The following is a 27,602-nucleotide window of genomic DNA, read 5'->3' as shown; positions in this document are numbered from 1 at the left end:
TGGGATCATGACCTAAGCTGAAGGCAAACGCTTAACAAACTGAGCCACCTAGGCATCCCTCTCCTTAATTTTGAATTATAGTTTTGTTTTTTCTTTCAGCCCTTTGAATATGTTTTCTGGCTCCTATGGTTTTCTTTTCTTTTTTCTTTTCCTTCCTTCTTTCCTTTCTTTCTTTCTTTCTTTTTTTTAGATTTTATTTGTTAGAGAAGGCATGAGCAGGGGAGCAACCGGCAGAGAGAAGCAGGCTGTCCACTGAACAAGGAGCCCAGGACCCCAGGATCATGACCTGAGCCCAAGGCAGATGCTTAACCAACTGAGCCAGGAGCCCCTGGCCTCTATGGATTCTAATGTGAAATCAACTGTTAATCTTATTTTGAGGATCTGTTGTATGTAGGGTTACTTATTTTGGAGATTACTTCTTCTCTTTGTCTTTTAGTAATTTGATTATAATGTGTCTTGATGTGGATAAGTTTGAGTTACGAGTTTGTTGAACGTTTTGGATATGTAGAGTACCATGGATTTCATCACATTTGAGGAGTTTGGGGCTGTTGGGTTTTTATTTTAATTTTTTAAAGTTTGTTTATTGAGAGAGTGGGAGAGAGAATATGAAGCAGACTTTATGCTCAGTGAGAAGCCCAATGCAGGGCTCCATCACACAACTTTGAGGTCACCACCCAAGACTGAACCACCCAGGTGCCCTTACGATTTTATTTTTAAGAGCCTCTACACCTCATGTGTGGCTTGAATCTACAATCCTGAGATCACCAACTGAGCCAACCAAGCACCGCAGGGGGCCGTTAATTTTTTTTTTTTTTAAAGATTTTATTTATTTATTTGACAGGCAGAGATTACAAGTAGGCAGAGAGGCAGGCAGAGAGAGAGGAAGAAGCAGGCTCCCTGCCGAGCAGAGCCTGATGCAGGGCTCAATCCCAGGACCCTGGGATCATGACCCGAGCCGAAGGCAGAGGTTTTAACCCACTGAGCCACCCAGGCTCCCCTAGGGGGCCATTAATTCATAAAATACTCTTTCTGGCCCCTTGCCGCCTTCTTTTGAGAGTTTCATCCTGTGTATGTTGGTACATTTGGATGGTTTCCCACTGGTCTCTAAGGTTCTATTAATTTTTCTTCATTGTTGTATTTCTTTACTCAGGCTCTGTAGTTTTCAATGGACTTACCTTCAGGGTTTGCTGAATTTTTTTCTCCTTGATCAGATCTTTTGTATTCCAGCCTGTAAATTTTCCATTTCAGTTCGTCCTTCCTTTTCCCTCCTTCCCTTCTTTCCTTCCTTATTAATAAGACTTTATTTGGAGTGCGTGGGTGGCTCAGTTAAGTGTCTGCCTTCAGCTCAGGTCATGATCCCAGGATGGAGCCCCACATTTGGCTCCCTGCTCAGTGGGGAGCCTGCTTCTCCCTCTCCCAGCCCTCCCACCCCCTGCAAATACTCCCTCTAGCTATCTCTCCTTCAAATAAATACAATCTTAAAAGAAATAAAATCTTTTTTTTTTTAAGATTTTATTTATTTATTTGAGAGAGCATAAGCAGGCTGAAGGCAGAGGGAGAAGCAGACTCTCCATTGAGCAGGGAACCTGATGAGGGGCTCTATCCCAGGATCCTGGGGTCATGACCTGAGCCAAAGGTCGACATTTAACAAACTGAACCGCCCAGGTGCTGGGCCGGTGAAAGAGATTTTATTAAATACTCATAAGCAGAAACAACTCTCCCAGTCTTTGCAGATGGGCTCTTGTTTATGTTGAGACATACCTTCAAAAAACAGGCAGTTTACAAGTTTTCTTAGTCCTCACTACATGTGCATAGTCTGAAGGTCAGCCAGAGATGAAAGTGTAGGGCATTCTTGCTCTTTTCTGAGCTCCCAGCACTGAATCTGCCCATGGCCTTCTAGATTCCCCAGAATATACTGGAGCTTTTTTTTTTTTTTTTAAAGATTTTATTTATTTGTTTGACAGAGAGAAATCACAAGTAGATGGAGAGGCAGGCAGAGAGCCCCATGCGGGACTCGATCCCAGGACCCTGAGAACATGACCCGAGCTGAAGGCAGCGGCTTAACCCACTGAGCCACCCAGGCACCCCTATACTGGAGCTTTTTAAAGTCCTTATTCCCAAAGGATTTCCTTTACCGGTCTTTGCTCCCAGGCTTTTTGCTTTGTCTTTTGTTTGCCACAGTTGTTACTCCTTGCCCTAGGTGGCTTTGGCTATTTCACTTGCCTTTGACTTTTTTTTTTTTTTTTTTTTAAGATTTTTGTTTATTTATTTGCCAGATCGCAGGCAGAGAGACAAGCAGAGAAAGAGGGGAAGCAGGCTTCCTGCCGAGCAGAGAGCCTGTGGGACTTGATCCCAGGACCCTGAGATCACGACCTGAGCCAAAGGCAGAGGCCCAATCCACTGAGCCACCAAGGTGCCCCCTGCCTTTAACAGTGTTTTTAACAGATGCCAGTTCAGCACTTTTTAAATCATAAATTTTTATGATATTTGAACTATATACCTCAATTTTTTTTGGTGAGTATTATACCCAGTATGGGCCTTGAACTCACAACCCTGAAATTAAGAGTCACATGCTCGGGGTGCCTGGATGGTACATTCGGTTAAGTGTCCAACTCTTGGTTTCGGCTCAGGTTGTGATCTCAGGTCGGGATCAAGCCTCACATCAGGTTTAGAATGGAATTTGAGACACCCTCCTCCTCCCTCTACCCCTCCCCACTGTGAGTGTGTTCTCTCACCTGTGCATGCTTTCTTTCTTTAAAATAAATTTGGGGCGCCTGGGTGGCTCAGTGGGTTAAAGCTTCTGCCTTCAGCTCAGGTCATGATCGCAGGGTCCTGGGATCTAGCCCTGCATCGGGCTCTCTGCTCAGCAGGGAGCCTGCTTCCCCCTCTCTCTCTGCCTGCCTATCTGCCTACTTGTGATCTCTGTCAAATAAATAAAATCTTTAAAAGTAAATAAATAAATGAATAAATCTTAAAAAAAAAAAAAGTTAGCGTGTACCATAGACTGAGCCGACTACATGATCCTATATACCCAGTTCTTAAAAACAACAGAACACACAGAGAATGAAGTATGAAGAATGTGATCCAAGATGGGTCAAGAATGGGACGCCTGGGTGGCTCAGTTGGTTAAGCAGCTGCCTTCGGCTCAGGTCATGATCCCAGCGTCCTGGGATCGAGTCCCATATCGGGCTCCTTGCTCGGCAGGGAGTCTGCTTCTCCCTCTGCCTCTGCCTGCCATTCTGTCTGCCTGTGTTCACTCTCTCTCCCTCTCTCTCTGACAAATAAATAAATAAATCTTAAAAAAAATGCATTAAAAAAAAAAGATGGGTCAAGAACAAGTCATAGAAGAAAATTTTTTTTTTTTTTAAAGATTTTTATTTATTTATTTGACAGAGAGAGGTTACAAGTAGGCAGAGAGGCAGGCAGAGAGAGAGAGGAGGAAGCAGGCTCCCTGCTGAGCAGAGAGCCCGATGCGGGACTCGATCCCAGGACCCTGAGATCATGACCTGAGCTGAAGGCAGCGGCTTAACCCACTGAGCCACCCAGGCGCCCCCATAGAAGAAAATTTAAAATTTGATACATTGCCTTACATTAGAATACCTTGTATCCAATAAATGTAAATCCTTCTAGTTCTGAAAGTAAATGATCCTTATCCCTGGCTTTCACTTGCCTGCCTGTAGCTGGAAATGTGGTCTGGTCAGCAGTTGTTCCTTCCCTCAGCTGTCAAGGTGTAAGATCATTGTTCTGTTTTCAGTTCATTCTTCTTGGTTTCAGTTGTGATTTGTTTCCTAAATATTGCTTGACAGTAATTTATTTATGGTCCTTCATGGACTTTTTCACTAGGATCTATACCAAAGCTACTGCTTGTTTGATGAGTTCATAATGAGCAAAAAGCTGGCCAGGGGCCTGTCAAATTCAGGGATTGGGCCCCTTTTTGCTAAACTCGGTTTAGATTTTATTTGTTACTGGTTTGTATCAAACGAAGAGGGAGGGGAGTCCCCTGGGTTTCTCAAACTATAGAATTTGCTGAGGCAGATTTTTCACTGTTCACAGAAGCTTGGGCTCATATATATTGTATGGAAATTTTTTTTCTTTAATAAAGTAGCTCGCAGAGGCGCCTGGGTGGCTCAGTCCTTGGACATCTGCCTTCAGCTCATGTCTTGATCCCAGTATCCTGGGATCGAGCCCTACATCAGGCTCCTTGTTTGGCGAGAATCCTGCTTTTCCCTCTCCCACTCCCCCTGCTTGTGTTCTCTCTCTAGCTGTCTCTCTCTCTCTGTCAAATAAATAAATAAAAATTTTAAAATATTTTATTTATTTATTTGACAGAGAGATAGCGCAAGTAAGCAGAGTGGCAGGCAGAGGGAGAGAGAGAAGCAGGCTCTCTGCTAAGCAGGGAGCCCGACTTGGGGCTCGATCCCAGGACCCTGGAATCTTGACCTGAGCCGAAGGCAGCCGCTTAACTAACTGAGCCACCCTGGTGCTCCAATAAAATATTTTTTTAAAAAGTAGATTGCAGGGCGCCTGGGTGGCTCAGTGGGTTAAGCTGCTGCCTTCGGCTCAGGTCATGATCTCAGGGTCCTGGGATCGAGTCCCGCATCGGACTCTCTGCTCAGCAGGGAGTCGGCTTCCTCCTCTCTCTCTCTCTGCCTGCCTCTCTGCCTACTTGTGATCTCTCTCTGTCAAGTAAATAAAATAAAATCTTAAAAAAAAAAAAAATAAAAAAAAATAAAAAGTAGATTGCAGGGGCGCCTGGGTGGCTCAGTGGGTTAAAGCCTCTGCCTTCGGCTCAGGTCATGATCCCGGGGTCCTGGGATCGAGTCCCACATTGGGCTCTCTTCTCAGCGGTGAGCCTGCTTCAACCCCCCCCCCCACTCTGCCTGCCTCTCTGCCTACTTGTAGTGTCTGTCAAATAAATAAATAAAATCTTAAAAAAAAAAAAAAAGTAGATTGCAGGGGTGCCTGGGTGGCTCAGTGGATTAGGCCTCTGCTTTCAGCTCAGGTCATGATCTAAATGTCCTGGGTTGAGCTCCCACATCAGGCTGTCTGCTCAGCGGGGAGCCTGCTTCCTCCTCTTTCTCTGCCTGCCTCTCTGCCTACTTGTGATCTCTCTCTCTGTCAAATAAATAAATAATATCTTTTTTTTTTTTAAGTAGATTGCATTTATATATAGATGAACTTCCAGTGATTGAGGCTTATTTAAAAACAAGTTTGACATATTTCTAGATGGACAAGTCTCACACCTACAGTTGCTACATATACCTACTCAATTCCATTTAAATATTGAATATCCTGTAGTCCGTGCTAAACTTTTTTTTTTTTTTTTCTTAAACTAAAGCTGTAAGTCACTTTCTAATGCTGTGGTTATCTGAAAGGATTTAACAGGTGTAAATTAGAATAGGATACGTGTTGGGAAAATAACAAAGCTGTTATAAATTGCAGTGTCTCTGAGCATGTTGATCAGCTCACATGCAGAGTAAACAAAGTTACATCCATTTGCAAAACAGGATTGACTGGTGCTTTTCATAATATTTGAGTTTAATCTAAAATGGAATGCCTGTCATATGAGAATGAGTACTTTCTTTCAGAGGAAGTAAAAACTGATTGGTTTTTAGTCAGAACTTGTTACCCAAAAAAGGATTTTTATTTCATCCAAGATAAATGATAAAAAATATCAAAGATATCCATCAGGGTGCTTGGGTGGCTCAATAATTAAGCGTCTGCCTTTGGCTCAGGTCATGATCCCAGGGTTCTGGGATTGAGCCCTGCATAGGGCTCTCTGCTCAGCGGGAAGCCTGCTTCTCCCTCTCAACAACCCCTGCGTCTGTTCCCTCTCTTGCTGTATCTCTCTCTGTCTTTAAAAAAAAAAAAGAAAGAAAGAAAGAAAGATATTCATAGTCTGTTTTTTCTCTTGTCTGCTTTTTTTTTTTTTTTTTAAAGATTTTATTTATTTACTTGACAGTCAAAGATTGCAAGTAGTCAGAGAGGCAGACAGAGAGAGAGAGAGGAGGAAATAGGCTCCCTGCGGAGCAGAGAGCCTGATGTGGGAGCTCAACCCAGGACACTTAGATCATGACCTGAGCTGAAAGCAGAGGCTTTAACCCACTGAGCCACCCAGGCGCCCTGTCTTGTCTGCTTTTATAGTGCCTCTTTTTCCTAACCCAAATCAGGTTTTCTTTTTTAAGTTATTTTTTTGTTTGGTTTTTTTTTTTTTGACAGAGAGAGAGAGATCACAAGTAGGCAGAGAGGCAGGCAGAGAAAGAGGAGGAAGCAGGCTCCCGGCTGAGCAGAGCCCGATTCGGGGTTCAATCCCAGGACCCTGAGATCATGACCTGAGCTGAAGGCAGAGGCTTAACCGACTGAGCCACCCAGACACCCCAACCCCCCCAGATCATGTTTTCATTCTACCCACACTCTAGCACTTAAATCTTAGTCTGTCTCTGCCTTTCTTTCATATATATATACAATATAACCAGGGCAGAAGATCTTACTAATTTTTAGTTGAAGACCTCTTAACTAAAAATGTCACTACTATGATGGTATTGTAAGTAGTAGTCAGTATTTCAGAATATACTTGTGTGTGTCAGACTAGGAAACCGCCCCCCCCCTCAGCTTAAGAGACTAAATTCATGTCATATGAATGATATGAGTTTTTATTATACTAACACAGTCTTAAGGATAAGTCCATGAAATTAATCTAAAGAAAGAGCACCTGGCTGGCTCAGTCAGTAGGGTATGTGATCCTTGATATCAGGGTTGTGAGTTTGACTTGGGGCTCGAGATCACAACCCTGAGATCATTACCAGAGCCCAGATCAAGAGTTGAATGAATGCTTAACTGACAGAGCCATGCAGATTCCCCAGGCTTTAAGATTTTTTTTTTTAAGATTTTTATTTATTTATTTGACATAGAGATCACAAGTAGGCAGAGAGTCAGGCAGAGAGAGAGAGAGAGGAGCAGGCTCCCCACTGAGTAAAGAGCCTGATGCGGGACTCGATTCCAGGACACTGAGGTCACGACCTGAGCCAAAGGCAGCCGCTCAATCCACTGAGCCACCCAGGCGCCCCGGCCTTAAGATTTTTAAAACTCTGTCTTTGTGCTAGGTATGCTGATTCCTCCCTTTGGTGCCAGTCACACTGCTGTTTGATTTTATGTGCAAATGACTCTTGTTAAATGTAAACCCAGGTTTAGCAATTTTATTTCTACAATTAGAATCTGAAACTTAACGCTTCAAACTTTTATTTTTATTTTTTAAAGATTTTATTTATTTATCTAACAGAGAAAGAGACAGTGAGAGAGGGAACACAATCAGGGAATGGGAGAGGGAGAAACAGGCTTCCCGTGGAGCAGGGAGCCCAATGCAGAGCTCAATCCCAGGACCCTGGGAGCATTACCTGAGCCAAAGGGAGATGCCCAAGACTGAGCCACCCAGGCACCCCTGCTTCAAACTTTGAGCCACCAATATATCAGCTGGGTTAGGTCATGTTACCACCTATTGAGTAGTGTATAAGAAACTGCTCTGCTTTTACTCACATAAAAAGAGATTGGATGCTTCAGCTAGTTGGAGTCTGTTCATCGTTTGTGGCTCTGTGGGGGTTTGCTATTGTCTTGAAGACTGATGAGCCTGTAGCCCATGGAAGGAGAAAGTCACAGAAGTTGACCCTGATCGGTAGCAGGTCTTTAGGTCCATTGGTGCAGCAGATTTCAGGGCTAAGCTAGGAAGACTGCTTCTGATCCCTGCAGAAAGAGGAAGCAGAAAAACAATCTCAAGATGGAAAGTGTCCTCCAGGAAGGCAAAGGAGAAGAGCAGTGTGGAATGAAGAAGAAGCCCACCCTTTCGGAGGTGGGCACCTGGAGGAAGTATTAGAGTGGGTTGGCCCCCCCAACAATGTTGTTAGAGAGGATATGTCCAGTAGGCTTATCAGTAACCTTGACATAGATGGAGATGCCGATGGAATGGTTCATGGAGGAGATGAGAGAGAACCAAGGAGGAAAATTAGGGAACTTCATTTGCGGTATAGCTTTCACATTGTTATAGGGGATCCCCCTCACTGAGACCGTCATAATGAGTTTTGCTTTATGCCTTGAATGCTGAGGTTAATAATAATAAACTCTCTGCTTCCCAAAGTTGCATTTTCTTGATATACCCTTTACTGTGAACTTGGTGATGTTCCGTCATTTTTCTTCTGGAAAATTCATTTTGACTTAGTCTGGAAGTTTTTCTGTCAGCAGGGGAGTTTCATCAACTTTCATGGAAAGATATTTATTACATACTATAAAGTAACAAAAGAGTTTAAAAGGCAGTCTGTAGGGGTGCCTGAGTGGCTTAGTTGGTTAAGTGTTTTGCCTTTGGCTCAGGTCATGATCCCAGAGTCCTGGGATGGTGTCCTGCATTGGGCTCCCTGCTCAGTGGTCAGTCTGCTTCTCCTTCTACCCCTCCCCTGCCCATGATCTCTCTCACACTCGCTTTCTCAGAATCTTTAAAGAGAAAAAGTCTGTAGATACCTTATTTAAAACCATGCATATTGCATAGATTAGATGGTTGACCCTGTACAGTGGACAAATCCAGACATGGAGGGACTTGACAGAGATAAAGCAAATAGAGAGTATGCTATGAAGTCAAAAGATCCAGAAGAGTAAAACGATGGCTCAGTTGATTAAGCCTCTGACTCTTAGTTTCAGCTCAGGTCATGATCTCAGGGTTGTGAAATTGAGCCCAGGTTCCACATTCAGCACAGATTCTGCTTGAGATTCTTTCCCTCTCTTTCTCTCTCTTTCAAATAAATAAATCTTTAAAAAAAGAATAAAAGATCCAGAGCACTCTGTTCCTTGAAACTGAGGAACCAAGAGGTTATTAAAATCTGTTTTCAGGGCGCTTAGGTGGCTCAGTCATTAAGTGTCTGCCTTTGGTTTGGGTCATGATCCCAGAGTCCTGCGATTGAGCCCTGCGGTGAGCTCCTTGCTCGGGGGGAGGCCTCTCCCTTCTCCCTCTCCCTCTCCTCCTGATTTTGTTCCCCCTCTTGTTCTCTCTCTGTCAAATAAAATCTCTCTCTCTCTCTTTTTTTTTTTTTTTTTTTTAAGTCTATTTTCATTTGCAGTCTCTGGGCTTTTTAATACCAGTTTTTAAAAGTTGAATTTGCTTTTCATAAAGTAACTTTTAGTGACTTAAGTCTTCCACATCATCCTTATTTTATAAAGCAAGGCATATCTAAAATTTTTAAAAATCAGATGATTTGGGAGTTACGTTCAAAGAGTTGATTACTGTCGATGGTTACCAGAAAATAATAGATGAATCTAGGCTGTTTGCAGCGATTTCTTAAACATTAAGATCATTTGAGATAAATACTGAAGCTTTTCAGTTGCATGATATATCACGTGCATTTGGTACCTAACTGTGATGCCTGGTGGTGATAGACGTTAGTTAAGAACTGAAAGAATGGGGGGCGTCTGGGTGGCTCAGTGGGTTAAGCTGCTGCCTTCGGCTCAGGTCATGATCTCAGGGTCTTGGGATCGAGCCTTGCGTTGGGCTCTCTGCTCAGCAGGGAGCCTGCTTCCTCCTCTCTCTCCGCCTGCCTCTCTGCCTGCTTGTCATCTCTCTCTGTCAAATAAATAAATAAAATCTTAAAAAAAAAAAAACAACTGAAAGAATGACTGACAAAATTAACTATTCTTCTTTGAAGGTTAACGACAACTAACGCCAGCCATGAAAGATCCAAGTCGCAGCAGTACTAGCCCAAGCATCATCAATGAAGATGTGATTATTAATGGTCATTCTCATGAAGATGACAATCCATTTGCAGAGTACATGTGGATGGAAAATGAAGAGGAATTCAACAGACAAGTTAGTTTTGTGTACAAACATGATCTTTCTCATAGCCCATGACAGCCCTCAATTTGGATGTACTTGTCCTTGTAATTTGTTTTTCATCTCGTCCCTTATATATGAAATATATGGATTTATATGCCACCACTCCTATTTTATTTGAATGCTGATTACTACCAGGTTTATCTGCTCACTGAAATAACTTAGGGAGCTTTTTGCAGGGTCCCACACCAGATATTCTCATTCAGGAGTACTAGGGTGGAGCCTGGAAAATTTGTTTTTTAAAAACTCCCACATCTGGGGACACCTGCCTGGTTCAGTCATATGGGATTCTTGATCTCAGGTTTGTGAGTTCAAGCCCCATGTTGGGTGTAGAGATTAATAAAAAATAAAACTAAACAAAAACAAAAACAAAAAAACCTCCCAGATGATTCCATTGTGCAGTTAGGTTTGGAAACTACTGCTTGCATCAGCCAGATTGCTCTTAAGAGAATATAAATCAGGAGCAGACAGGCATAGGTACTAACATACAGAATTGTGCTATTTTTTTCACTTGAGGTTCTTAATTTGATAAGCCTAAAAACTTGACACCACTTTCACCTTTAGATCGTGCTCTTACATTGATAATGTTGTCTTTTATTCCCATATTTCTGACATCTATTTCCATCTTGTGTCTAGTTCATCCCTGATTGTGGCTTTGGTAATCAGTAGCCAGTTTGATTTTACCATAAATCTGTTTTTGGTTTATTTTTAATTACCCATGCCCGAACCCTACCCTCTACAGAATTTTAGTCATTTTTGGGTCGGGTTAGGGTTTGTGTAGTTTTAAAGTATCACAGGTAATTCTGACAAATTCCTCAGTGGAAACACTCCTTTATTTATTACTTCCCCATCACTCTAAGTGGAAAAAAGAATATTCTGCTAAGACAAAGACCACAAACTCCTAAATAGGTCTTCCCTACTCTTGTGGTAAATTTTTCTTTTTCTTGGCACAGAAGCAGAGGAGAAGGTTACAATATTGTGGTTTTAAGGGCTTTAATTCAAGATATTTTAAGCTGTTCTTAGTGATGTCTTATCAAATGTTCTATAAATTACCCTATATATATTATAAATCCAGATAGAAGAGGAGTTATGGGAAGAAGAATTTATTGAACGCTGCTTCCAAGAAATGCTGGAGGAAGAAGAAGAACATGAGTGGTTTATTCCAGCTCGAGATCTCCCACAAACTATGGACCAAATCCAAGACCAATTTAATGACCTTGTTATCAGTGATGGCTCTTCTCTGGAAGATCTTGTGGTAAAGTTATTTTTCATCTTTTTAAAAACTAGCTCATCGTTCCCCTAAGTGGAAAAGCCAGCATTCATCTGTTTAAGAAGAGTTCTACAAGTTTCTTCCCCTTCGGAAATTGTACTGCTTCTTACTGTGGAAGCAGGAGCCTCCTGGTCTCCTCGCTTATGACATGGAGTGACTTCTGAGTATACTCTGGGGCTAGTCTCAGACTAACTAACTTCTTGCAGTTGCTTTTAGTTTTAATAACTATGTTGCCCTGGGATATGTAAATATCTTAAAGCATTAATCAAAAAGAAGTATACAGTATGTCCATGTGACTTGCCTATACAAAAGTAGCTTGATAAAGAGGTTTTGCTCTTTAATTTTGCCTTAAACATTTGGCGAAATTTTCAAAATTTTACCTGAAAGGTGAAAATTTGGATTTTTTTTATCCCGACCTAAGATTTTCATTGCGTTACACTAAGTCCCATTTAGAACTGGGATTTAATAGGGACTTTTACAAGTGTCTTGGAACTTGTAGGAACACAAACCTATTCGCATTTTTATCTGTTTTCCATGTTTTGTTGCTGGGGATGGTATATTTGCAGTAAAAGGTATTTTTAGGAATTACGACAAATAACATAGTACAAGGGTAGAACCTGAAGAGTTGTTTGCTAAAATTAAGATAAAATGATTTGAAATCCTAATGTTGACCTTTCTGACCATATTGACAATCTCTAATTGCTTTTACAAGATAGTTCTTTGGAATTTACTCCTAGACTCTGAAATATTGTTTGCAGTTGTCGTCTTTTCACTGTGCAGTGATTTCCTATCCTGGCAATACATCATAATTACCTGTGAAACATTAAAAAGAAAAATAAGTCCCTCAGCTACATCCCAGACTTGTAGAATCAGTTGTGTAGGCATGCTGAGTTTTAAAAAGCCCTCCTAGTGCATACTGCCTGCCTGCTCCATCAGGCATTTGGGAACCATTCTTCTAAAGGGCTATTTGAAGAACATAGAAATTTACATTGTAGGATAGACTTGTTGCAGTAAATGACAGTAACCCGGTTGAGCAGATGTGTGATATGAATAGTCCATTGAGATATGCTTGCTTATGCCTGCATTAGTTATTCCACAAATAATCCTGGTTACTCTGATGAGTAAAGTCCTTTGCTGGTCATAATGTATAACTTTTTTTTTTTTTTTAATTTTTCAAAGATTTTCTTTATTTGACAGAGATCACAGGTAGGCAGAGAGAGAGGGGAAGCAGGCTCCCTGCTGAGCAGAGAGCCCAATGCAGGGCTCTATCCCAGGACCCTGAGATCATGACCTGAGCTGAAGGCAGAGGCTTAACCCACTGAGCCACCCAGGCACCCCATAATGTATAACTTTAATGTGGACCCATTATAATTGCCTAGAAACTGGTTTGTTCGACTCGACTTGGTTTATTTGAAATTATGTTAATTCCTTCTCATTCTTTTATAGCTGCCAAAAGATGACACATTGAAGAATACTGCTTTTTTATTTAAACCTCACACTTTAAAGTTTAGAAATAATTCACTTGAGAGAAGTGAGACTGTGTATGTCCTATCCAAGGAAATGGTTGTGTATAATTATGAAACTAAAATTAAATTATTGCTCCAACATGTTATTTAATATGCTTTGGTCTTGAAGTAAGTGATGTAGGGGGTTCAGATTCCCTCTAAAGGCCTCAGCATTCCTACATTTCAGGGCCTGGAATACATCTTGATTTCTTTTCATCTTTTGTCAACTGTGGTGGAGGCAAATTTCCAGCTATTCTCAATATACTGACATGTCTGTCTAGGAAAATAAAGATTTAGAGGTATGGAATGGTGGCTCTTAGAGACTTTTTGGCCCATTCTTAAGAGTCCCAGAGGAAGTGACTTATCCAGCCTTTCATAGGAAGCTAGTTAGGAACAGTGACGAAATTCCATCTTTGGTCTTCTGATTCCCCATGTAGTTTTCTTTTCCTGTTACAAACCTTGCTTCCTGTGGGAATTAGAATACAGCAATTTTAGAAAGATAACTCCATGTTTTTAGTGAGAATCATGAGCAAAATTAATCCATAAACAATTCTCCAATCTACTTTAATCATCATTTCAACCCTTGTTTAATATTTTTGCATAGTATGAAATGGTTAAAATCAAGTATCATAGTTAAATGAACAGAATTCCTCATTCTGTGACACCTTTTCAGTTTGTGTGAAGTTAGTGGGTTTCTGGTTACACTTTAGCAAATTTAATTTCTGTTCCTACTTTCATTTTAGAAGGTGATAAATTTTCTTTTAAATACATAGTTTATCTCTGGTTCTTTCCCTGCTGTAGATAGATTTTGGGGGTTAAGTTTAACCTTACAATCTGAGTTCTTTTGTTTTATGTTTTTTGGAAGATATTTTGCATGTGGATCTGGGTTGAATGCTTCTAAATATCTGAAGCCATCTGTTAATGAATTTGCTTTTTTTTTTTTTATGTACTTATTTTCCAGGTCAAGAGCAATCTGAATCCAAATGCAAAGGAGTTTGTTCCTGGGGTGAAGTACTAAAATATTTGAGTAGACGGGGCCCTCTTTTGGTGGATGTAGCACAATTTCCACACTGTGAAGGCAGTATTAGAAGACTTAATTGTAAAAGCTCTCTCTTGTCACTGTGTTACACTTATGCATTGCCAAAGTTTTGTTAGTCTTGCATGCTTAATAAAAGTGCTGAGACTGTTATTAAGTAATAAGCTGTCAAACATTTACTGAAAATAGGATTGGCCCCATGGCTTGATGTGAAGACAGCGAGGAAAGAAGCACCAGTCAAGTTGTGACAAAGCACCAAATTAAAATGACCTCTAAATCTTAGTGAATTGTCTTTTTTGAAGCTAAACTAGTCCCTTAGGGTTAGCGAATGCTTGTTGATGTCTAAACTTTTTTAAAATGAGTACATTTAAATTAAGTTCTAGTTGTTAGGTGTATTTCTAAGTTCAGACTTCAGTTTGCATTTGTAACTATCAAAAAGGTTCTCCTTTTTCTGAAGAAGGCCTTGTTAGTTAATTTGAAATAATTCTTTATAGACAAGTATGTCTTTGATTACTGAAGTTACAAGGGTAGTAATCAGATGATAACTAGTCTTGGCTTTGATGATATTTTGTCACATAAGAAGTAGTTCTTCTAATGTTACATCTGAGGAAGTATGTAATTTGAGAACTGCATCTTCTGAGGAGTCACTGCATCATAGCTATGCCTATGTGAAGTGCAAACATTTGACCCATCATAATCCCCTGAACAAAGTAATAGTAACATGATTTGAGTGGTGCTTTTCCTTGCTTTGTTAACCATCACTACAGTAGTCTACAGCACAACTTTTCTTTTAACAAAGCTAGAACAGTTTTGGCTTCTTAAACTTCATACTTGGGTAGGTTAAGCTGCCATACGTGTTCAGTGTGAATAGTGTTTAAGTTGAAAATATTGTAAAAAAATTATATTTTTTCAAAAATATTTAAAAAAATAAATAATAGTAGAACTGAGCTGATGCTTGTGTTTCTTGGTACTGGAATGCAGACTCTCCTGTGGTGATTGATACTCACATTAGTGTGGGCTCAGTACTTCAGGACAACCCTGCTGGCAAGATTTGCTGAGAGCAGGCTTTATTCGATTCCAGAATGTCAGGTGTGTCCTTATGCGTGTATCTGTCCAAAATACAGTAGTAAAATAAAGCCTGCATCCCCTTCTGTAACCCACCTTGATTCCTTCGGGCTGCAGTCAGTGTCAGGGCAGTTGTAGATACCCATGTTAAGAAACTTTTTGACTGACCAGTATAATAGTAAACTTACTCTAGTATAATCACCTTTGGCTTCTGCCCGTCACAAGCCATTGCTGGTCCAATTGGACTGGTTTGCTATTTTGATTACCTGGACCATCCCTGTTTTCCCCTCACAAGCTTATTTATAATTTTTGTGGCTAATCTTTATTTTGGGATAGGCTGTCAGCCATCTACCAGTTCTCTGGTTCTGCCATACAATTCTGCTTCATGGTCCTACTTAGTTGTTGATAATGCCCTCTGTGCTTTTCTTGAGTTTGTTGGGCCCAAAATTAAAAAGGCCATGTAGTCTGTTCTGACTCACATTCTCCAGGGAAAGGTGGGGGGGGTGGTCCTTTGGTTTTCCAGGTGCCCTAGTGTTTTTTAGTAGCTCCCTTAAAAGAAATAAACTAAACAGGTAGGTTTTTTGTTGTTGTTTTTAGTAATTTTGGGGTGCCTGTCTGGCTCAGTCAGTAGAGTATGAGATTCTTGATCCCCATGGGCTCAAAATGACAACCCTGAGATCAAAGAGTTACATGTTCTGACAGAGCCAGCCAGGCACCCCAAAATAGGTAGGTCTTTAAGAAACTCTGAAACAAAGTTTTTGGAACCATGATACAGCCAGTCCCCTCTGTCTTTAATAGCTAAGTACCACAAGTGACACAACTGGCTGCCAAATGTAAAAGGCTTACAGATTCTCTCTCTCTAAGCTCAGGCGGGGGCAAATGAGTTCATTTAAACATAGTGCCAAATTGCCATAGTGTAGTGTAATTGGAGATTCTGAACCTAAATTAGAGAGGCATTGTAACCTAATGGTTAAGAGCATAGACTAGCCAGACTTCTGGATATGAATCCAGAGATCATGGACAAGTCACTTAACCTGTCTGTGCCTTAGTTTCCACCTTTTTAAAAGGGTTGTGAGTTTGAGCTCCATGCTGGGTGTGGATATTACTAAAAAAAAAATAAAGAGACACCTGGGTGGCTTGGTTGGTTATCTGTTTTTGGCTCAGGTCATGATCTTGGGGTCCTGGAATTGAGCCTCGAATCAGGCTCCCTGCCCAGTGAGGAGTCTGTTTCTCTTTCTGCCCCTCCCCCTACTTGTACTCTCTCTCTCAAATAAAATCTTTTTTATTAACTTTATTATTATTTTTTAAGACTACCTATTTCTTTGACAGAGGTCACAAGTAGGCAGAGAAGCAGGCAGTGGGTTGAGGGGAGAGCAGGCTCCCCCACCTAGCAGAGAGCCCGATGTGGGGCTCAATCCCAGGACCCTGAGATTATGACCTGAGGCGAAAGCAGAGGGTTAACCAGAGGGTTAACCTGAACCACCCAGGCACCCCTAAAATCTTTTTTAAAAAATTATTGAAAAAATAAAATTTAAAAATAAAATGGTGGTAATAACAGTTTCTGTCTCAGGATTCTATAGTTAATTAAGCACTTACAAGAGTGTCTGGTACATAGAAAGTTCTGTTTAAGTGATTTTTTTTTTTTAAAGATTCATTTATTTTTGTATTTGACAGATCACAAGTAGGTAGATGGGGGGAAGCAGGCTTCCCGCCGAGCAGAGAGCCTGATTCGGGGCTCGATCCCAGGAGGCAGAGGCTTTAACCCACTGAGCCACCCAGGTGCCCCTAAGTGATTATTTTTATAAGAAAGCTATGTTGTAGGCTTAGCTCTCATTTTGTTGGAACTGCTCTTTTTTTTTTTTTTTTTTTAAGATTTTATTTATTTATTTGACAGAGATCACAAGTAGGCAGACAGGCAGGCAGAGAGAGAGAGGGGGAAGCAGGCACCCTGCTGAGCAGAGAACCCGATGTAGGGCTCGATCCCAGGACCCTGAGATCATGAACTGAGCCAAAGGCAGGGGCTTGGGGCGCCTGGGTGGCTCAGTGGGTTAAAGCCTCTGCCTTCGGCTCTGGTCATGATCCTAGGGTCCTGCTCAGCAGGGAGCCTGGTTCATCCTCTCTCTCTACCTGCCTCTCTTCCTACTTGTAATCTCTGCCTGCCAAATAAAATAAATAAAATCTTAAAAAAAAAAAAAAAAAAAAGGCAGGGGCTTAACCCACTGAGCCATCCAGGCGCCCTGTTGGAACTTTTCTTGATTTTTTAGGGAAACTGCACATTAAAACTACTTACTGTTTGGGGCGCCTGGGTGGCTCAGTGGGTTAAAGCGTCTGCCTTCGGCTCAGGTCATTATCCCAGGGTCCTGGGATCAAGCCCCACATGGGGCTTTCTGCTCAGCAGGGAGCCTGCTTCTCCCTCTCTCTCTGCCTGCTTCTCTGCCTACATGTGATCTCTCTGTCAAATTAATAAATAAAATCTTTAAAAAAAAAAAACTACTTAGCTGTTTAACTGGAGAGTCAGGCATCTGCATTACAGGTAGAGATGGAAAGTTTGAGAGCTTCAGCTATTCCATTTTGAAGCACTTTGGACAGATCATCCCATCACGCCCATGTGGCATAGTTTTAGGGTAATGGAAGTCATCCTGTTACGATTTTAGGGATTTTTATGTTATCACTACTGAAACAAGGCAGCATATATGAGAGGAAGTTTCCTGGTTTTGTGCAGTATTTCTCAACCTATTTCATGTCATAAAGTGCTGTGGGCTTTTGGGTTCTATTTTGTTTTTAGCATATTGGAGTACACAGATGGGGCTGCCTGTGGCTCGAGTTTATGTCTGAGTTTAGGGCTAGAGTTTAGGGCTGAAGTTGACTCATTTCCTGCATAGACACCCAGAAAGCTAAAGGGTCAATATGTCAGCATACTTGTAACCTCTTAGTGACCCACACCAGTTGGAAAGTTCTACTCTCATTATGAAATGGTTAAGGAATTGCACTCAAAATCTGTATATTGACGTTTTACAGTGTACCTTTCCCTTGAAGATAGTCAAATAAGTCACAAAAACAGAAGCTGAGTAGTTTTGTTTTTCTTTGGTTAAAGTATAAAAATACTGTGATTTTTTTTTTTTAACCCTCCTACAAAAGATAGTCTTAACACACATCCTACCTTTACTAGGAATAATTTTTCAGACTTTGGTGCATGCAGATCCAGTTTGTATATTTTCTGGAGTGTCTTCTGGAACTGGAGGCTGGGTTTTCGACCTTGAAGAAAATCCTTTGAAGACTGGGCAGATAGGAATGTATTTCAGAAAGGCAATTCTTTTTACAATGTTCATCCCAATGGGGAAGTCATAGCTCTTGAGGCTGGTGGACATCTCACTGTTGGCATGGGCCCCAGCTTTCCATTGTATCAGACCTCGTTCTTCTGGGCTCCCTGAAATGGAATAGTGAGGTTGTCAGGGCCAGCAGCCCTCCACTACCTCCGCTCCATACCTCCATAACCTAGTCCTGAGACAGATTTCTGGAATCCATTGTCTTCATTCTCAAGTGTTTTCTGGGACTGGAAGGTTACTGAATCCATGATTTCTCAGTTCTTAACTTGGCCAGAACTCTAGGAAACCCTAAAGGTAATACTGATTCTAATTAGTATCTATTGTGTATCCGTAGTGTGCCAGGCTCTGTGCTAAATGCTTTAATTTCATCATTTCATTTCTTCAAAACATAACTGTGGAAGGTATATAGGCACTACTATACATATTTTTATGAAGAAACAGGCAGAAAGGTTAATTGGCAACTTAACATCTCTAGTATGGGGCTAGTATGTGCTAAGCTGATGAGGACCAATAGTGCCCAGCCTGCTTTGGGGTCAAGGAGGGCTATTGAGAAACACTATAATCAGTATTAATATTCAATATCCATATTTGGAAAATAAACTCATTTTTATAATACAAACCTCAGAGTCAAGCCAAGTAAAATCTTTGTTGGTAGTATGGATACACAAAAGATTATTTACATCTAGGGGAATGCTCCCTCAGGAGGTAGGGTAGGGGTGCCTGAGGTCTCAGGTTTTCACAAGAGGGCTGGGGTGGAAGAAGGATGATGCAGTGTAAATCTAGAGGAAGGGGGGTTCTACTAGCCCCACTAGCATTTGCTGAACTAATTTGCTCTTCTAAGTTTGGGCTATAGATGGGGAAGGAGCAAATGCAAAGCGGCCCATCAGCAAAATGCCATCACATAGCAGAAAGTATGTGATTCCATAATTAAGGAATTCTGATTTAGCCAGACCTGGGTGTGAATTCAGGTTGCGTGACCTTAGGCAAGTGATTTGACCACTCGGGGCTTCAGATTTCATCAATGCACATTGAAGGACTACTGAGGATTATGTAGCACAACATGTATAATGATCCTTGGAAGAGATGGCTGCTGATAGGCAGTTGGGTTGAAGGATGGGGATGTGAGGAACTCAAGCAGTCTGAGGCTGTTAACATCTGGGTAGCTTAATCCAGCTATCTAGATCACAAGCCCCTTTGTATACAGCTGTCCACCTGAGGCCTTCCATCTCCCCATATTCCTTGGGCATTGAGGCTGCCACTTCTTTACCTCTGGTCCGCAGCCTGGCTTTCTCTCAATGGGGAGGGGCAGGTACCTCCCATTAGTCCTTGGGGTAGCTGCTACGAAGAGTTATCACATCATCTGATGCTAAAATCCCTAAAAGGGCCATGGCACCTAGGCCCTTCCTGCCCATGCTTCAACCCTACAGCTGTGTTTAGGCCAGTAAGTGGTAGGGGATGGAGGACCATCATCCTGCTGCTCCCATGCCTCATCTCCCTGGACTGATGCCTCCACAGCTTTCTCTGGTCTTCCAGGTCCCCTGAAACCCTCCAACAGAGGCAGTATGGTGCAGTGGCTGGGACACAAGCCATAGACTGCATCCAGTGGACTTTGTTAGAATCTCAGATTTGCGACCTTTTAAATCTGCAAACACTGTGAATGTTGGTGAGTCACTTAACATCTGTGCTTCTGTTTCCTTGCGAAATGGTGTTGATAGTTTCTGCCTAACAGGATGGTTTTTGAGAATGAAGCAAGACATAGTTTCATGCCTGACCCATAGTAAATGGTAAATGTTAACTATGCTTGTTACTCATTAGAACACGGAAAATTCATTACTTAATACAATTGGTGGCATTTGGTTTTTGTATTTTACAGGACATCTAAACATTGGCCGGAAGGTTCTCAGGGGCCCACGCTAAGTATCCTTCCTCCACAATCCCTGTGAAAACCCTGATACCAAAGAGAATGTTTGGGGCTCTCCTAGTAGTCAAGCGTGATGGGTTGCTGGCATATTTGAAGTGGGTTTTGGCACCCAGATTGATGTTTCATTTGTATTTGGCCTAATGGAAGAAAGCAAAGGCTCCCAAAGGCACCCTTCCCCTGGTGGCTATCAAGAAATGGAGAGGATGGGGCGCCTGGGTGGCTCAGTGGGTTAAAGCCTCTGCCTTCGGCTCAGGTCATGATCCCAGGACCCTGGGATCGAGTCCCGCATCGGGCTCTCTGCTCAGCAGGGAGCCTGCTTCTTCCTCTCTCTCTGCCTGAATCTCTGCCTACTTGTGATCTCTGTCAAATAGATAAAATCTTTTTAAAAAAAAAAAAAAAAAAAAGAAAAGAAATGGAGAGGAAACAACTCAGAGGGCTGGGGATGACTTCCCTAGACCCACCCTCTTCAAGACCTGCAGAGCATGTCTGTGCCTCTGTCCAGCCAGTGGTTTCTTCAGCCCAAGTGGCCCTGCTTCTCCTTGTAGGGCCCTCATTGCCTGGGTCCTGGCCACACTTGTGGTTGTGGGGCCATCTGCTAGAATGCAGATGAGCCCAGCCTAGTCTTCTGTGTCCCTCCCAGGGCTGACCCATACCTGGCACTGTGTTGTCCAGTATGAAAGCGAGGCATCCACCCACGAACATCTCTGTGGTCAGCAGCACAGTCAGAATCTGGTCCACTTCAGGAATGCCTGTGGAATAGGCCAAGGGCCAGTGGGCATCTTGGCTTCTGGAGACAGAGCTCAGGGACTTTGCTCCCAGTTGTGCAGCTTGTTGACTTCTTTGAGCAGGCATGGAGATGAAAGGGTACAAATCCCAACGTTCACACCTATAATCCCAGGTTTGTTGTCTTGGGACACATCATTTAACTTCTCTGAGCCTCACTTTCCTCCTCTGTCACGTGGACAGGACAGTAGTATCTGTCTTGAGGAACTGTTGTACATATTAAATGAGCACAGGTAAAGCTCCATGCCTGTCCATAAAAGTGTCTCAGTAAAAGACACCTGCTCATTCACTTCTCAGCTTCTGCTTCACATCCAAGGTTGGGCAGGATTTGTGGCTCTGTCGCAGGGTGCCTTTGAGGGAAAGACCCATGCCCAGAGCCCACTACACCTCCCCCACCCCCAGACATTCTGACTAGTGGGGGTACCTGTGTTTATGGTGCCAGGGTTGGACTCCAGGTAATTGGGCAGCGTGAGCCCAAAGAACATAGAAAATCCGAGCACGAACAGGTTGCGGGAGGAGTTCATGTCCACAAACTGCAAGTTGGATAGCCCCACAGCCGTAATCATGCCTGAGGGCGCAGGATAACTGCTGGAGCTGCCCCACAAGCAGGGTGGGCTCCGCCGCGGAGCACCTCCCACCCCCACCCACTTGGCTACACACCACTCACCAAAAAGGGTGCAGAACATACCCCCCAGTATGGGGTCAGGGAGTGAAGCAAAAAGGGCGGTGAACTTGCCAACTGTGCCCAGGACGAGCATGATTCCCGCACCGTACTGCACCACACGCCGGCTGCCTACCTGCATGGGAGCCGGGGGTAGGGTTAGGCCCTGGAACGGACCTGGGTGGCTGAGCTTGCGGAGGGAAGGCAGACAGGACCTGTCACAAAAGCGAGCACGAAAGGGCCCCAGGCTCATTGTGGGGTTGGATGGTTCATAGGTCAGGTGGGGCTGCAGTACAAGGAATGGCAGGGGGGCACTTTGTGCGGCTCTGGCTTGTGGCACCTTGGTAATTCCCAGAACACCAATGTTGGGGCTGGACGATGTGGACCCATTGCCTGTGCCCAGCAGCCCTGCGATAATGCAGCAGATGCCTTCGGTGAAGATACCCCTGTAAGGAAAGGGCGAGTTGGGGGCTTGTGTCCTCCCCTCGCCCTGGGCGGGCTGCATGCCTTCTTGGGGACAGTACAAGCTGCAACTATCTGTAGTACTCCCCACTATAGGCCAGAAGTAGGTCTGGGAGCCAAGAGCCCACATCCAAGCACTAGTCCCAGTGCCCTAGCACTTAACTCCCTTAGGCAACTCTGGGCTTCTGTTTCCTCGTCTGTAAAATGGGGATAATAAGGGTACCTGTCTCAGAATAGTTAGTAGACTGCATAGGAAAATGCACATGAAGGGCCAGGCACGTTGAAGATTATCAAATAGTTTCCCCTTAGGCTTCATTACCTCAGCGACTCAAAGCACTCGGACTGAATGATGAGAGCATCCCCATTTCGTAAGTATAGAGAACAAGATCTTGAAAGTGTTAGTACTTGACGAAGTCCACACTTTTGGGTCCCCACCATGTCCCTCCATTTGCTTCCCGAGTGGCCCCTGAGAAGATCAGATGTGGGAGAGGGCAGGTGGCCATACCTGTTGATGGCATGTACAGGAGGGGGTGGGGCACCCGCCAGGCGGGCACAAGCATAGTAATCTCCGATGGACTCGATGATGCCTGCCAGTGTGGCACTGAACATTCCCAGGACAGCAGCCGCAGTCACTGTGGGCAGGCCCCACTGACCTGGATCAGGAGGAGATAGGAGCAGGGGATGCAGTGCCACTGGGTGGGCCAGGGAGGGGACTGGGCAATATGTGGGGGGATGAAGGGGGGTGAAGGGACCTCGAGCTGGGGTGGGGGCTAGAGTCCTGAGAGCTCATTTGAGATCCCTCAGAGTCGTGAAGCTGGAGTGAGGTTTTGAGGAAAACACTCTGGCACACTAGAAATGTGCACCTAATGCTCATTATGTTGTCAATTGGATTGGTGTCATCCGGGGCCCCTTAGATGGTCTCAGCTGGAGGCAGAGGGGGCCAGGTGGGGTGGCTCACAGGGGTAGGGAATGCGGATCCAGGGTGCAATAGCCATGATGTCCCCTCGTGCATCTGTCCGTGCCTGGAAGCCGTAAGCAGTGGGGTCTGAGGGCAGCACGTTTGTCAGGGTCAGGATGTAGCAGAGCAGCCACACGGTCATGATGGCCAGCACAATCTGAAGTGGGGTGGGGTGAGAGGAGCACTGAGGGTCTGGGAGGTCTTGGTCCAGGGGTAACCAGCCCCTACCTTAACCCTAGCCTCTGCCCCTGCCCTAGCTCAGGCCTGGGCCCCCATCCCTGCTCTGGCCCCTGACTGGGACCTCGTCTGTGCTCTGGCTCTAGCTCCTTTGCTGTCCTGGACCTGCCTCCCAACCTTTGCCCCGGACACAAGTCCAGCCCCTGCCCTAGTCCCAGCCCCAAGCCGCCTGTCATCTCCTCACTCACTGGAAACATCTTGAAGATCTGGATGCGGAAGAGAGTCAGGCCCTTGCCCCAGCGGTAGATAGGCAGCAGGAAGGTGAGGTTACGCAGGTACTGGGAGAAGAGGATGATCAGGAGAATGGAACTGGGGGCAGAAGCACAAAGGAAAGATGGCTGGTAGGCTGGGCTAGGGACAGGACGTGAAGGGGGTGAAAGGGCTAAGGCTGGACAAGGATCAGGCCTGGTGTCTGCTCACCAAGCTGAGATGCCCCAGTGGGAACCAGCTCGGTCACCGGCAGCTTGGAAGACAGACAGGCCAATAAGGGAGACAGTGGGGGTGACCGTGAGAGGTCCTATGTAGCTGAGCAGGGCCCCAGGCAGCCCCATCAGCCCGATCACCACCTCCACCATGCTGGACACTATGATTGCACCCTGGACCTAGAAAAGAAAGACCAGCTATCACCTCTACATTATAAAAAAAAGCTCCTGGACCACCACCTTGAATCCTCCAAATCAGCAGTGGCTCCTCTCCCATCTAGCCCCCTCCTCAGGTCCAGGTCTCTTCCACCCCAGGTGCAAACCCACCTCTCGTATCCGTGGGTGCCAGATATGAGAGGTATTCAGGGGAAGACTCCAGTTACCGTAGATATCCTCTGGGAGCAGAGACAGGAACACACACATGGCCAGGGAACAGAGAGAGAAAGAGAAGATGCTGCCATGAATGCATCTCAGTGCTCCTGGGCCTCTCCTTTCCAACACAGCCCCCAGAAATGTGCCCACCTTCTGGGGGGCATTTCCATCTCTCCAGGGCCAGGATGGCTTTGGCTGGGACCAGAAATGCAAAGGCGCTGGCCTGGAACAACGGCAGCCTGGACAGAGAGGCACAGAGCGGCAGGGATGGGGTCAGGGGTGGGCAAGGACACAGAGACAGGAGAGATGGGGAAAAAAAGAGTGGTGCCAAGAGGAGGAGACAGAATCATACCCAGAAGCAGAGACACAGATGGACAAGGGACAGGGCAGACCTGAGAGAAGTCACTGCAGCCCCAGGCAGGACTATTAATTCTGGGGGCCCAAGGAAGAAAACAAATGGAGTCTCTGGTCCACAAGCTTCCTTCCCCCTTTCCTTCTCAGCTTCTGCACTGTGAGGAGCCACGTGCAAGGAAGTAGACAGCTCAGCTCTTGTGCCCAAGTTCCACTCACAAACTTCCTCCATCCTCCCAGCACACAACCATCTTTTGGCCACCCAGGCCTTGAGCTGTGCGCTCGGGGACAGGGGGCCCCCAGGAGGATGGGCCGTTGAAGAGGCCCACAAAGAACCTAAAAGCTGGGAGTGGGTGGTCCTCATTACCAAAGTAGGACTTAACAGGGAGAGCCCAGCTAAGGGTACATTCCTTTAAACCCACCACCCTTAGAGCGAGGCAGCTGGGATCCTACCTTGGGGCCCTAAGCTCCCCAAAGGGTGGCTTGGGAATAGGAGGAGCAGGTGGGGGCACTTAGCAGCTTTCTTACCCTCTACCCTGCCCGCAAAAGAGCCCTCGAGAGAAACCACCTGCTGTGTGTGTTTTCACGGTGGGGTGTGGGGCCGGGGCAGGGCAGCTCACCGGATTCCCAGTGTGGTCTGGATGAGGGTGGTGATGCCCACGCAGGTGAAGATCGTCCCGATGAGCTGGCTGACCATGTGCTGGTCCCGGCCCACACACAGCGCCTCAGCCAGGAGGAAGGGCACAGCAATGGTGCCACTGAAGCATGTCAAGTAATGCTAGGTGCAGGGAGAGTGCGTGAGGCAGCTCCCTGGGAACCAGGGAGACCCCAGCGATCCTTACACCTGCCTCAGGGGGCCTGAACCCACACTGCCCCTGGCAAGGTGCTCACCCGGGCCTAAGACTCCTACAAGGATTCCCAGAGAGCTACCATTCACCTCTCTCTTTGGGGTACTAATTCACCCTCAAATATTCCTGTGGCTTCTGTGGAGTGGGTCTTCTCCCCTGTGACTGACATTCTGCCTGTCAGGTGACACATATTCCCAGGGAAGATCTCTCAGGCCCCATCAGAAACCCCCTCCCCATGCCAGCTTGGGACAGTCACAGCTGTTGACCTTAAGTTTCTCTTTCTGTTACCCAAGATAAACTTGGCCAGGAAGCGGGCTGGGATCCTGGGGAGCATGCAGAATGGGAGTGGGGAGGCCCTGTGGGGAAACCCACCTGGAAGCCCAGCAGAATACACAGGTACCAGGGTGGCACATCCTCAATCTTGTACAACATGTCAAACTTGGGCTCTCTGGGCAGAGAGTCCATGGGATCCCTCTCGGAGTTCCCTGCAGAGCCCAGGGACTCATGCTAGGGCAGCAGAGAGAAGTAATTCAGGGTGGAGTGACAGGGGCCAGCCAGGTTCATGCTGTCCCAGAATCAGATGGCTTGAATGGCCTGTCAGATGCTCAGTACAGCATTTGAGCCCCACCCTCCCTCATGGTTCATCCACCCAGCTGTCTCTCAGCCTGATTACCCCTGGCTCCCTCCTCACATTCCTTTGTTCAGGGATAAGTCCTCTGTGCTGGCTCCTGGAGTCCTTGGGACCAGAGCATTCCAGCCAAGGGGATGGGCCCCTAAGTCAGCAGGCCCCAACAGCCAAAAGGAGAGGGGGCAAGAAGGCTGAAGTCTGTGAACAGGTCCCACCCTTGCCACTGGAAGGTCTTTGGGGTTGCCCTGGGTGTGGGGTGGGTGGTCCCTGCTGGCCCACCAGCTGGAGTCAGCCCATCCCAAAGCTGATGACTCCTACCTTCACTGCCCCCCCCACCCCATCCCCCAACTACTACTTTCAGCTTGGGATAGTCACTCTCAATCAAGTTCATCAGAAGTTCATCAGTTCCCCGGAAGGCATGAGCAGGCCCTCTAGCCCCCACCCAACCCTGCCCCCACCCAGCTCCCACCCATTCCCCAGCACCTGTGTCCGGCCCTCCAGGTTCTCCTGGGCCCTCATCTTTGGGGCACAGCTGTGAGCAGTTCCTGAGGAAAAGATGGGATGGCTTTACAAAGGCCAAGGAGGACTTTAGTCCACACATCAGACATTGTTCGAAGTAAATCTGTAACCAGATTCCCAGCTCTGATTGCGAAAGGCAGACCTGAGCGGAGATAAAGTATTAACTCCAGCCCTAGTGGTAAAGGCCACCCAAGCCTCGGTCACGTTTCTCTCCTGAGCATGCGCCCTTCCCTGCCAGCGCCTGAGCCTGGGCGTGGGACCTGTTGTTTCCAAGAGGGGGCCAGGGTGCAGATGAGGAGCGGACAGTTCACCAAGCCCCAGGTGACAGGGAAGAGAATGGTAGTAACCTTAATAAGTCACACTCTGAATGAGACTCTTCCCCACTTTTTAATAACAAGTTAATGATTATCATCATCAAAATCATGTTTCTTAATGAGGAATGACTGCCTGCCAAATGTATTCCCGGGTTGAACTCCAGGCACTGGTGACATTAACCTCTTTTACTGCTGAGGAAACAGATCTCGGAGATGTGATCTGACCGAGGTCACGTAAGTAGCAAGATTTTAGAACATCATTCCTAAAGCTCAGGTTAACCTGAACTCCTGAGTTCATGCTATAAATCAGCCATTGGATTCAGTAAAGGGCTGCCTTTCCCATATGGCCACATACCCCTCAGTGTCACAGAGGCACAAAACAGATGGGCCACTGGAGGAGAAACTGCCCAGGGTGGCCCAGCCTTGTCTGTTCCCTGTGTCAGGACGATTCCCTCCCCGCCCTCCCAAGTCAGGACTGGCTGCCTAACCTACAGGACCCAGTGCGAAAAGAAAATTTGGGGCCCCTATTCAAAAAGTATTACGAATTTTTTTTTTTTAGTATTATGAATTTTGATACAGCAGAGTATTAAACCAAATCAAACCAAACCTTTCTAAGCACTGGGCCCCATGTGAGTGCCTGTACCACAGCCGCTGAAGCCTGCCCTGGACTCAGCCTGTCTTGTCCTTCTGGCAGGCCCACTGGCCTGGCCATGAGGGCCGGAGCTGGCTGAAGGGACTTGGGGAGGGTCTGAGGAGCTGGAGCTCCTTAGCTGGTGAGGACTGGCCTAAGTTTCCTGGTTCTGCTCCCCACTGTGCTGCCCCAGGTCCAGCCCCCCAGGCCCACCTACTTCTGGTTTGTTGCGCCCATGGCCAGGCCCTGCTCCACAGGCCCTGAGGCAGCCGGGCTCTCCAGCTGGGCAGCAGCTTCATGCTACAGCTGTGGATCCGTCCGCCTGTCCAGCCTCCAACTCTTCCCCTAGCTCCTGCTGCCTAGCGTCTGCTTAGCTTCTGCTCTGCTTCCTTGGCTCCTGCTCCCAGGTGTCCCAAAGTTGTCTGACC

At 45.4% G+C, this 27,602-nt stretch overlaps 2 protein-coding genes across 7 annotated transcripts in view; one reads left to right on the top strand and one right to left on the bottom strand.

The window, feature by feature from the left end:
• The window catches only part of PAIP2 (poly(A) binding protein interacting protein 2), a 26,852-nt gene extending 12,229 nt beyond the window's left edge, over nucleotides 1-14,623 (top strand). Inside the window, exons 2-4 of the mRNA XM_082725612.1 lie at nucleotides 9,681-9,841; nucleotides 10,941-11,120; nucleotides 13,602-14,623. Of these exons, the coding sequence (XP_082581738.1) occupies nucleotides 9,704-9,841; nucleotides 10,941-11,120; nucleotides 13,602-13,658 (375 nt within the window). The 5' untranslated portion in view covers nucleotides 9,681-9,703 and the 3' untranslated portion in view covers nucleotides 13,659-14,623. The remainder of the gene's footprint in view (nucleotides 1-9,680; nucleotides 9,842-10,940; nucleotides 11,121-13,601) is intronic.
• Nucleotides 6,701-27,602, bottom strand: SLC23A1 (solute carrier family 23 member 1). Of its 6 annotated transcripts, XR_014310305.1 has the most exons (17): nucleotides 27,392-27,602; nucleotides 26,194-26,255; nucleotides 25,455-25,589; nucleotides 24,855-25,012; nucleotides 24,034-24,122; nucleotides 23,839-23,906; nucleotides 23,510-23,691; nucleotides 23,278-23,398; nucleotides 22,853-23,009; nucleotides 22,400-22,547; nucleotides 21,773-21,878; nucleotides 21,439-21,568; nucleotides 21,196-21,339; nucleotides 20,642-20,737; nucleotides 17,902-18,168; nucleotides 14,684-14,785; nucleotides 12,600-13,106 (listed from the first exon to the last, which is right to left on the bottom strand). XR_014310305.1 is itself a non-coding variant. In XM_082725525.1 (16 exons), the coding sequence occupies exons 1-15, from the start codon at nucleotides 27,471-27,473 to the stop codon at nucleotides 17,921-17,923; spliced, it is 1,926 nt and encodes a 641-aa protein (XP_082581651.1). In that variant the 5' UTR covers nucleotides 27,474-27,602; the 3' UTR covers nucleotides 6,701-7,737; nucleotides 17,902-17,920. The 6 variants fall into 6 exon arrangements, 5 of the variants coding, with proteins under 5 accessions (XP_082581651.1, XP_082581650.1, XP_082581652.1 ...); XM_082725525.1 differs by lacking the exons at nucleotides 12,600-13,106; nucleotides 14,684-14,785 and adding an exon at nucleotides 6,701-7,737; XM_082725524.1 differs by lacking the exon at nucleotides 14,684-14,785.

The sequence above is a fragment of the Mustela nivalis genome (assembly GCF_964662115.1).
Source record: "Mustela nivalis genome assembly, chromosome: 3".
Classification (NCBI taxonomy): Eukaryota; Metazoa; Chordata; class Mammalia; order Carnivora; family Mustelidae; genus Mustela; species Mustela nivalis.
Note: the sequence above shows the minus strand (reverse complement) of the source record. Positions and strands in the feature narration are given on the sequence as shown.

Coding starts and splice junctions, on each gene's coding strand:
- SLC23A1 (XM_082725525.1), bottom strand. CDS start 27,473: ATGAAGCTGCTGCCCAGCTGGAGAGCCCGGCTGCCTCAGGGCCTGTGG. Junction 25,590..26,193: donor ACCTGGAGGGCCGGACACAG/GTGCTGGGGAAT, acceptor CTGCTGCCCTAG/CATGAGTCCCTGGGCTCTGC. Junction 23,399..23,509: donor CACTGGGGCATCTCAGCTTG/GTGAGCAGACAC, acceptor TTCTGCCCCCAG/TTCCATTCTCCTGATCATCC.